The 12526-nt window shown below is 27.9% G+C and overlaps 1 protein-coding gene across 1 annotated transcript in view; it reads right to left on the bottom strand.

Annotated features, from left to right (window-relative positions):
- The window catches only part of LOC119595193 (TATA-binding protein-associated factor 172-like), a gene marked incomplete in the record, with an annotated part of 67374 nt that overhangs the window by 51450 nt on the left and 3398 nt on the right, over positions 1-12526 (bottom strand). Inside the window, 2 exon segments of the mRNA XM_037944361.1 lie at positions 2992-3039; positions 3927-4053. Of these exon segments, the coding sequence (XP_037800289.1) occupies positions 2992-3039; positions 3927-4053 (175 nt within the window).

Here is a 12526-nt window from a genome sequence, read left to right as displayed (position 1 = left end):
TAATAAAAATATAAAATATTTTTATATAATATTTTAAAATAAATAGATATAATAATAATATAGTATAAAATAAAAAATAAATGTTTAAAATTTTAAATTTGATATAAAAAATATAATTAAATTTTATAATATATATATTTATTAAAATAAATTTTTATTATATAATATATATTATAATTTATTTTTTAATATATATAAATATATAATATAAATTTTAATATTAAAAATTTTAATATTATAAATTTTATAAAATATATATTTACACTAAAAAATATTATATATAATATATATAAAATAAATAATATATTATAATTTTTTATAATATAATAAAATATTATCTATCTACTATCTATCTATCTATCTATCTTCTATCTATCTATCTTAAACTATCTACATCATCTATCTTCATTTTTATAATATTATAAATATATTTTATTATATTATTAATTTATATAATATATATATTATATATTATAAATTATTTAAAAATTTATATAATTTAAATTTTAAAATTATATATAAATAATATAATTTATACAAAATTTATGCTAAACATATATATGCATAAATATATTATATATATATATATAATATATTATATATATATATATTTATTATAAATATAATATATAATATTATAAAATATAATTTTATATATAAAAATTATTATATTATTATATTATATATAATAATTATATTAAAAATAAATATGTATATTTAAAAAATAAATATAAAGAATATATAATAATAAATTTTTTAGAAAAATTTTTTAAAAAAATATTTTATAATATTAAATATAAATAAATAAAAAATATATAAATATATTTACATTTATATAAATAATTCAAATTAATTTAAATAATAAAAAAAAAATTTTTCCCAAAATAAAAATTTTTAAAAAAATTTTATTTAAAAAATTAAACAATATAAATTTCATTTTTTTAAATATAAAATATTTATAAACCAAAATAAATATATTATTATAAAAATTTTAAAATAAATATTATATAAAAAAATTTTTTAATTATAAATTAATAAAAAAAAAATATATAAATATAAATAATTAAAATTTTATTTATATAATTTATATAATATATTTTTTTTAAAATTTTAATATATATTATATATATATTTTTGAAATTTTAATATAATTAAATATTAATTTATTATTTATATTTTGTATATTTTATATTATTTATATATATATTATATAATATTATATATAAAATAAATTATATATATATTTTAATTTAAAATTTATATATTATATAATTTTTTTAAATAACTATAATATTATTATATTTTATTTATTTATTAATTTTTCTTTTATTTATATTTTATTTATAATAATATATATATAATAAATATATATTTTATCTCTCTCTCTCTCTCTCTCTTCTCTCTCTCTTCTCTCTCTCTCTACTTTTCTCTCTCTCTCTCTCTCTCTCCTTCTCCTCTCTCTCTCTCTTTTATTATTAAAATTTTTTAATATATATATTATAAATATTTATAATATATATTTTTTATGGTTTATAGATATATATAGTTTAATATTTATATATAGGAAATTATAGATTATATGATATATATTTATATATAGGATTATGAATATATAGATATTTTTATATTGTATTTTAAATTTATTTTTTTAATATATTATAATATATATAAATATCTATAGAGAGGAAGAAGAGAGGGAAGAGGAGAGAGAGAGAGAGAGAGAAGGAGAGAGAGGGGGAGAGAGGGGGAGGGACGTTTATTTTATAAGATTTATTTATATATATAGATATAAATTTTATATTTTAAATATTTATATATATTATCAAAATTTATAATCATAATATATGTATACATATTAACATATTGTAATATAAGTACTATAGTATATATGTATATCCCTCTATGTATATTCAATATATATACATCTATGTTATATACTATATATATACATTTTGAATATAGTATATTTCCACAATAGATTTTCCACGGGAAAAAGGGATTCTTTTTATAAATGGAGGCCAGGACAGCGGGAAAACCCACATCATGTGTTTTTTCCTTTTTTGGTTCGGACTAAATAACTGTGTCCATCATCAGAATCTGCTTTTACGAGAGAGACACATTTGTAAAAAACTATCTAGTTGAGTATGTGACTGTGTCATGTTGGCCCCTCCCCCATCCCTCACCCATCTACAATGGACATCCAGGCATTCACATACTCCACATTCCACCAATGGAGAATAAACCTAAGTTAAACATCTTATTTTGTTTCAGTGTTCAGTATTTTCCCCCCAAATTTTTTCTTTTAAAATTTTTGTTTTCTTTTTGTTTTTGTTTTTCTTTTTTAATATTTATATATGTAAAATTTTTGTATATACATTATAAAAAGCCTGGGGGCCCAAAGTTTTAGAGTCAGACCCCATCACACTCCCAATCTGATTCAGGATTCGAGTCACCGATTGCTGTTTTTCCCCTGGGGCAAGGAACCTTCCCCTTTGTTGCCTCCTACCATTGGGGGGCCAACCCAGCCCAAGTCGTGCGGGTCCCAACCGGGAAAAATAGGAGAAGGTTTACCTAAAACGGGTAACACTGGGCCTCTCCGGGGAAAAGGAACGGGGGACCCTACCAGTATCACTGCAAGAGCATACAACAAAATACAATTGGGTTCATGCTGTGACAGGGCGGTCAAACTGAATTCCCAAAAAAAAAAAAAATCATCTATAATACAATTTATATATTATTAATTTTATATAATATATATTATATATATATATATATAATATATTATATATTTTATTAAATATAATAAAAAAATGTATTAAAATAAACAGACCACAAATAACTTTATATATATTATATTATATATATTATATATATAAAATTTAATATATATATATGTGAGGCTTTATTAATCCTGGAAAGCTGCCTCAGGATTCTGGCAATGCAGTAATATTAATAACTGAGTCAAAAGGCTTTAAATACAATACCACTTACTTGTTCTTTAGTGTGATAAGTAGCCTTCCCACCACCTCTTCCATGTTTTTAAGATTTGCTGAGCCCTTTTCAGCCCCGTGTGACCTCCCAAGAGGCCTGAACAATTCTTTGCAAGAACTCAAAAAAAGGAAATTAAGGGCCATCTTCCCCTAAAAAAAATGCCCAAAAAACAGACAATGTTATCCTACAAATGTATAAATTTACAGTGCATATTGAAAGGGTACTTGAAAATCACAATGCTATTTTTTTCTCTCTCTTTACCATGAATCTTGATTACAATGATAATTTTATGTGGTGAAATATTTTTGTCCTAACTTAATCCAACCACCACGGATTTACATTCTGTTCCCTATAGTTTTTTGTGAAATTTGTTACATACAGATGGATCCACATTCCCCAGCCAGCAAAGAGTCTATAGTGGGCCCTAGTGACCGATCCTGATTTCCCCCATTCCTTGAATGGGCAGGAAAAAATGTGTTTTTCTCTCAAATACAATTTATATCAATACTGTTATTTTTGTTTATGATATTATGATTATTCAGTTCTTGTTAAAATCTTGGTAAATTTAAAACAATTAAATAATACTAAAGGTCCTTTCCAAAAGTCAAAAAAAGGGGGAAACAGGTGAGATAAGTACAACTAAAAACTGACTCCTTGGTGATTAAGCACTCGTAAAGCCATCTATGTGTAAATACAGTAAATAAACTTATATTACAGTGGGCATGGCATGTATTCTTGCCATCCATGCTAACTGGGTTAACACCAAAGTATAAAGTAAAATCTACATTAAATCATGTAACATACAACTGGTCAATCTATCAGGGGAGGTTTAATGGGAAGTGAAAACTAATCCCTCATAAAAAATATATATATAAATTCAAAGTAAAAAATACAAAAAACAAAAATTAGAAAATGGAAATAAATTAAAATCCTACCTCCTCTCCTGGATACATTCCCACAGGTCCTTCGTCAACCACCATCCTCTCCTCATCATCGCTTCCTGCTTGATCCGCTGTCACAGAACTTGCCAGACGCATGCGTTTCTTCTCTGGTCCCTCATCATGGTCTGAAAAATCCTCCATTGATATGCTTTTTTCCAGTGAAAGCAGACAAGGAAAATTCCTTTTGAAAAAGGGGTCTTCTATTAACCTTGATTAAACAAGTTGTGCACTCTTTAGTAACTTTTTTTCCAAAGAAAATCATTTAATAATGAAACCAAACACTCTTGGATACAACACCTTACATTTAATACAATTTTAAAATATAATATATATTAATAATATATATTATATATATATAAATATATATTAATTAATATGTGGTAATAGTGTATATTTATATATGTATATATATAACATAAATAATGTGTATATATAATATAATATATATAAGCATATACTATATATAAAATATATATACATACATATAATACATATATATACTTATATATATTTATATATATACAATATATAAATCTATTCCTATATTATACATATACATTATCTAAATATAATATAAAAAACATTATATGTATGTGTGTTTTATATTTAAAATACATATATATATATATGTATACCTTATATATATATATATATATATATATTATATAATTTTAAAATATTATATAATAAAATTATTTTTTTTTTTTTTTTTTTTTTTTTTTTTTTTTTTTTTTTTTTTTTTTTATGTCTATATTATTGAAAAAAAAATACACATATTTATTATTTGTCTATATCATATTTTACATAGTATTATACATATATATTAATAAAAATATACATTGTATATATAAATATATTCTTTATATTATAGAATATTATATATATATATATATATATTAATTAATATATATAATTATTCAGATGTACATAAATTCAATATAAATAATATGTATGTGTTTATTGTATACATTTTTATTACATATATTATATAAATTTTATATAATATATATAATATATATATAATTATTTAATTAATATATATATATATATATATATATAAATAGTATGATAAAAATATATCTGATTATACTTATATAAAAGTGATATTACATATATATGTATTTTACATACATATATATGTTTTTATCATACATTTAAAATTATGGTTTCATACATATTATGTAATAACATATTAAATATTTACAAAATATATATTTATATTCAATAATATACATATACATATATTTTATATTTCATATATATTTTGTATTAGCTTTATAAAAAAAAAATATATTAATAAACAAATATGTATAAGACAACAACCCCACACACACACACCACCACACACCCCACACACACACACACACACACACACACACACACCCACACACACACACGACAATATGAAAAAACGGCTTCAGTTATGGTATTTATTTTTCAACATATGCTTTATTATGTATATATACATATATATGCAAACATTGATATCAGCCATTAAGTTTGAGTCATCTGATCTGAACCATGTCAGAGCAGCTCTTTTTACATCTTTAACCAATTGAAAATTGGTACTTTTCAATGTTTTATTATAAGTTTAGTAACAAAAAAGAAGCCAGAAGGAGCTTAATCGGGGCTGTAAGGTGGATGTCGGATGATTTCTCATTGAAATTCATGTAGCACAGCTCATTGCGGGTCGTCAAAAGGGTGCATTGTTGTGGTGGAAAAGAATGCATTTAAGCGCTTTTCCAGGGGGTTTTTTTGATTTTTTTGAAGTTTTCACAAAAAGCATTTTAAAAAGCAGATGTAAATTTCAAAAACCCCCCATATCCCCGAAAAATATGGCCAGTGCATGCATGCGTATTAAAGTATGTTTTATGTATTTTGTTATGTTAGTATGTATGTATTTGTAAAGTATGTAGATTTTGGTATGTATGTAAAATGTATGTATGTATGTATGTATGTATTTCAATGTTGTAGAATTTGTACAAATTTGTTGTATGTGTTAAAAATTTTTATTAAATATATATATTATTTATTAATTATATTATATACTACATATATATTATATAATATATATATATTATATATATATATTATATACAATATTTAATAATATATTCATATATATTATCATAATATATAATATTTTTATATATATAAAAATTATTTTATTTTAATTTTATTATTTTATTTTTTATATATATATTTTTATTTTATATTATTATATATTATATTCTTATATATTATTTTATTATATTATATTTATATATTAATATATATATTATATATATATATATATATATACGATTTAATTTTATATATTATTATCTCTATATATATTATAAATTATTATATATAATTTATATTTCATATATATATAATATCTATATATATTATTATATTTATAAATTTTTATATATATATATTATATTATATATTTACTATATTAGTTATATTATATATTATATATTTTATATATTATATATATATATCTATATATATATATATTTTATATATATAAATTATTATATATTTATTATATATATATTTATTCTTTTAATTATTATATTTATATATATATATTATATACTATATCTATCCCTTTTTTTTTTTTTTTTTTTTTTTCTTTTTTTTAACAGCCATTCATTCTACTGCAGGACATAGGCCTCTCCATCCATTACTGAGAAAGGTCATATGGCAGTGCCACCTTGTCTGATTGGATGCCCTTCCTAATCAAACCCTGGTTTGTGCCACGGCGGTGACTTCCCCTAAGACACTTTCGTTTGACTTCTCCAAGGCGATATGTTTATTTCTAGGTAGGCAATCGAGGTGAAGTTCCTTGCCCCAAGGGAACAACACGCCGGCCGGTGACTCGAACCCTCGAACTCAGATTGCCGTCGTGACAATCATGAGTCCAATGCTCTAACCACTCGGCCACGCGGCCATAAATATATATATATTAATATTATATATATATATAATATATATATATATATATATATATATATATTATATATATTTATATATATAAATATATAAAAGTTTGTATATAAATTAATATATATTTATATATATAAAATATATAAATATATAAATATAATTATATATATTATAAATATAAATATAAATATATAAATATAATATATATATATATATAAAATATATATATTAATTTTATATATATAATATATATATTATATATATATATATATATATTATATTATATATATAAAAATATATAATATATATATATATAATTTTATATATATATAATATATATATATATATATATATAATATAAATATATAACATATATATGTATATTATGCGGTGGCCGAATGGTTAGAGCGTCGGGACTCAAGACTGTCACGACGGCAATCTGAGTTCGAGGGTTCGAGTCACCGACCGCCGCGTTGTTTTCCCTTAGGCAAGGAACTTCACCTGATTGCCTGCCCAGCCACTGGGGGACCAAGTCAGCCCAAGTCAGTGCCGGGTAAATAGAGATGGTGACTCGAAAAAAAAAAAAAAAAAAAAAAAAAACACCGGGCGGAAGGCAATGGCAAACCACCGCTCTAAATTGCCAGAAAAAATCATGGAAGCCCATGATCGTCAAGGCCGCGGTGGTTTGAATGTTAGAGCGTCGGACTCAAAACTGTCACGACGGCGATCTGAGTTCGAGGGGTTTGAGTCACCGACCGCCGCGTTGTTTTCCCCTTTGGGGAAGGAACTTCACCTCGATTGCCTGCCTAGCCACTGGGTGGCTAAGCCAGCTCAAGTCAGTGCTGGTTCCAAGCCGGATAAAATAAGAGAGAATGATTACCTAAAAAGGTAACACCGGCACTCTCCGTGGAAAGGAAATGGGGACCTTTCCACGTACTCACCCAAGAGCATCACAAAAGTGAAAACGCAATTGAGTATCATGCTGTGACCACGCGGCTCAGACATGAACCTACCGTTAAATGATGATGATGTGAATTATAAATATATTATAATATATATATATATATATATATATATTATATATATATAATAAAAGATATTAAAATAATAAAATATATAATAATAATATGATAATCTAAATATATATAATATAATAGAGATATATATATATATATAATATATATATAATATAAATAGTTATATATTATATATATATATATATATATATATATATTAATATAATATATATATATAATAATATAATATATTTTATAATATATATATAATATTTTATATATATATTATATTAATAATAAGTATAAAATATATATATATTATCTTTTATAATATTTTATATTTTTATATAAAAATTATATAATTATATATCTATTATATAATAAAATATACAATATATATATATATATAATCATATATATTATATAAAATTATATATACCTATATATATATCCATATAATATACTACATATATATATATATATAATACTTTTATATATATATCCCATAAAATTATCCCATATATATATAAAATATATATATTTTATACATATATATATATCATATATACTATATATATATATATTATATAAAATACATATAAAATATACATTTTAATAAAATACATATATATATATATTATATATACATATATATATATACACTATATATATATATACATATTTAATATATATATATATATATATATATTATATATATTTATATATTATATATAAAATTTAAAAATATATATATAATATATATATTTTATATATATTATATATATATATATATTATATATATATATATATTATATATGGATGGGCGCTTCACGCGCATGGTGATGTAAAGCGATGGTGATGTAGCCTAGATAGTGTTAAGTGCTTGCATGCCTTCTCGCTTGCAGCTTCCACCCCTGGCCGAGTTCTGTAGCACCGACCATAGGCTGGTTGTGGCTACCCTGCGGGTCCACTTCAAAACTCCCCGTCCCTCCAGTGGCCACCCTAAGGTGTTTCACCGGGACAGACAAAGGGGAGGAGGAGTGTGCCCGTTGGTTCACCATGGCAGTCGCTGACTGATTCACAGAACTCAACACCCTGACGGACCCAGTTGCTCTGTGGGAGTTCTTCAAGCGCATAACACTCGAAGCAGCTCAGGAGTCCTTTAGCGTACGCCCGATGGCAAGGCAGAATTCCATCTCTCTGGAGACATTAGAGGCCACTGAAGGCTCGGCTGAATGGGAATCAAGTCTTGCGTCGTTCCATGGTGCGTAGGGCTTGGACACTGCTGAGAAGGGACAAGGAACAGTTCATCAAGAATCTTGCTGAGGAGATCGAATGCCATTTCTTAGTAAATGACCTTTGCCCTGCCTAACAAGCCCTGAGAAAACTGAACTCTAAGCCCTCCTCACAGATGACTGCAGTCCGATCAGCAGTTTGGACGGATCATCTCAGATCATGTTGGGGTTCGTGAACGTTGGGCTAAGTATTTTGAACAGTTGTACCAGGTAGACCCTCCAACAGTTAGCTTGGATGCAAGCGATGTCACAGTGCCTGTGCCGGACCCACCCATCAGTGAGGAACCTCCTACCCTAACAGAGGTTAGGCTGGTAATTTCCAAGCTGAAGAGTGGGAAAGCTGCAGGCATATGTGATATCCCTGCTGAACTGCTAAAGGCTGGGGGTGAACCTATGGCTCGGGGCCTACATACAGGCCTGACTGCCATCTGGCAGTCTGGTACCATTCCCCCTGACCTGTTGAGGGGCGTGGTCATCCCTCTCTGGAAGGGGAAAGGGGATCATTGGGATTGTAGCAACTACCATGGCATTACACTGCTCAGCATACCAGACAAGGTTCTCACCCACATTCTTTTGAAATGGATCCGCATCCACCTACTGAGGCATCAGAGACCGGAGCAGTCTGGATTTACTCCTGGTGAGTCCACGATAGACCGTATACTAGCGCTTCGAGTAATTGTGGAACGCCATCATGAGTTTGGACGTGGGTTGCTTGCAGCCTACATCGACCTCAAGAAGGCGTTTGACTCGGTACATCTGGAATCGCTATGGGAGATCCTGATGCTAAGGGGAATTCCGACACAGATTATTGGCCTGATAGTAAGCCTCTATACTGGTACTGAAAGTGCTGGAAAGTGTGGTGGGGGTATGTTGAACTTATTCCCTGTTAATTCAGGGGTGAGGCAAGGCTGTGTCCTTGCACCCACACTTTTCAACACTTGTATGGACTGGATAATGGGCAGAGTTACTAGCCAAAATCAGTATGGAGCAATACAGGGCAATATTAAGGTCTCAGACCTTGACTTTGCCGATGATGTTGCCATCCTATCTGAGTCCTTGGAGTCACTTGTGGCGGCTCTTGATGCATTTAGCAATGAGGCGAAGCCCCCAGGGCCCAGAGGTCTCCTGGACCAAGACAAGATTCAGGACTTTGGGGGCCTGTTAGGGGAACCCGTTCAGTCGATCCATGCTTGTGGCGAGGACATTGAAGTTACAGAAAGTTTTACATACCTTGGTAGCGTAGTCCATATCTCTGGGTTGTCAGACCAGGAAGATAGACGGATTGGTCTGGCAACAGGAGCCATGAACTCGATCAACAAAAGCAAATTTGGAGATGTCAGTACCTATGCAGAAAGACCAAGCTGCGTGTCTTCAAGGCCTTGATACTGCCAGTTTTGCTCTATGGAAGCGAAACCTGGACGCTATCCAGTGTCTTGGAGTCTCGCCTTGATGCCTTTGATGCCGGATCATGGGGTACAGATGGCAGGACCACGTGTCCAACCGGCGGTTACACCGTGAGACTGGCATGGGACCTGTTCTTGCATAATCCAGGATCGCCAACTCGGGCTATATGGCCACCTAGCTCGCTTCCCAGTGGACGACCCTGCCCATCAGGTTGTCTCTCTGCGAGACAACCCTGGGTGGAGGAGACCTGTGGGACGACCTAGGAGATCATGGCTTGGGCAGCTCGACAAGACCTGTCGCGAGGAATTAGAGATGGGCCATGTGCCTGCCTGGAGACTCGCCTCGAGGGATCCTCGTGGCTGGAAGCGAAGGGTGGATGCGGCCATGTGCCCCCGTCGGTGTTAGCCCCTTGATGATGATGATGATGATATTATACATATATATATATAATATATAATATATATATATATATATATATATATATATTATATATATATATATGGGGCCGCGGGGGCCGAATGGTTAGAGCGTCGGACTCAAGACTGTCACGACGGCAATCTGAGTTCAGGTTTTAAGTCACCGCGCGCGTTGTTTCCCTTGGGAAGGACCTCACCTCATTGCCTGCCTGCCCTGGTGCCAAGCCAGCTCATTCTTCTTTTAACGGTAGGTTGTGTCTGAGCCCCGTGGTCACAGCATAATACTTAATTGTAGTTTTCTGTTGTGATCCCTGAGTGGTACGTGTGGGTCCCCATTCCTTTCCCCCGAAAGTGCGGTGTACATTTTAGTTTCTTCTTCTATTTTATCCCGGGGTTGGGACCAGCACTGACTTGGGCTGGCTTGGCCCAAGCTCATCAGTTTCCCGGGTAATAGAGATGGTGACTCGATAAAAACCCGGCGAAGGGAATGGCAAACCACGCTCTAAATTGCTAAGAAAAAATCATGGAAGCCCATGATGTCAAGGCCGGGTGGCCGACTGGTTAGAGGTCGATCAAGACTGAATTCGAGGGTTTCGAGTCCTGACGCCACTTGATTCCTGGGGAAAGAACTTCACCTGATTACCTCCTACAGGGGTGGGCCCGCCAGGGCCCCAAGTCAATGCTGTCCCAAACCGATAATAGAGAGATGATACCTAAAAAAGGTACCACGCACTCTCCATGGAAAGGACTGGGGACCCTACCACGTACTCACTCCAAGAGCAACCACAACAAAGAAAACTACAATATATTATATATATATATATATATATAATATTAATATATAGAATATAAATATTTTTATATATAATAGATTTAAATTATATTAATATATATATGATAATATATATATATAATATTATATACACCGGATTATACATATAAAACACACGTATAAAATATAAACACACATATAATACCAATATACACACATATATAAACACATATATACATACATATAATACACATATACATACATATATATCACAATAATACATACATATATATACACATAAACATACATAAAAATATACACATATATACATATATATATATATATATATATATATTTTAAAATTTAATATATATATATATATATAGATATATATTATAAAATATATTATAGATATTATTAAAATATTATATATGTGTATATAAGTAGTATATAGTGTATATAAAATTTTAATATATATATATATATTAAAATGTTATATATTGTATTAAATTTTAATATATATATTATATATATATAATTATTATATATATAAAATATTATATATATAAAATTTTATTTATTGTATATATATGTATGTATATATGTTATAGTGTTGTATATATATTGTATATATACGTGTGTTATATAAAATATATATAAAATAATCTCTATATAATATATTATATTATATTATATATATATATATATATATAATTTATATATTGTATATATTGAAAATATATATAGTTTAAAA

This window comes from Penaeus monodon, chromosome 35 (genome assembly GCF_015228065.2).
Source record: "Penaeus monodon isolate SGIC_2016 chromosome 35, NSTDA_Pmon_1, whole genome shotgun sequence".
Classification (NCBI taxonomy): Eukaryota; Metazoa; Arthropoda; class Malacostraca; order Decapoda; family Penaeidae; genus Penaeus; species Penaeus monodon.
Note: the sequence above shows the minus strand (reverse complement) of the source record. Positions and strands in the feature narration are given on the sequence as shown.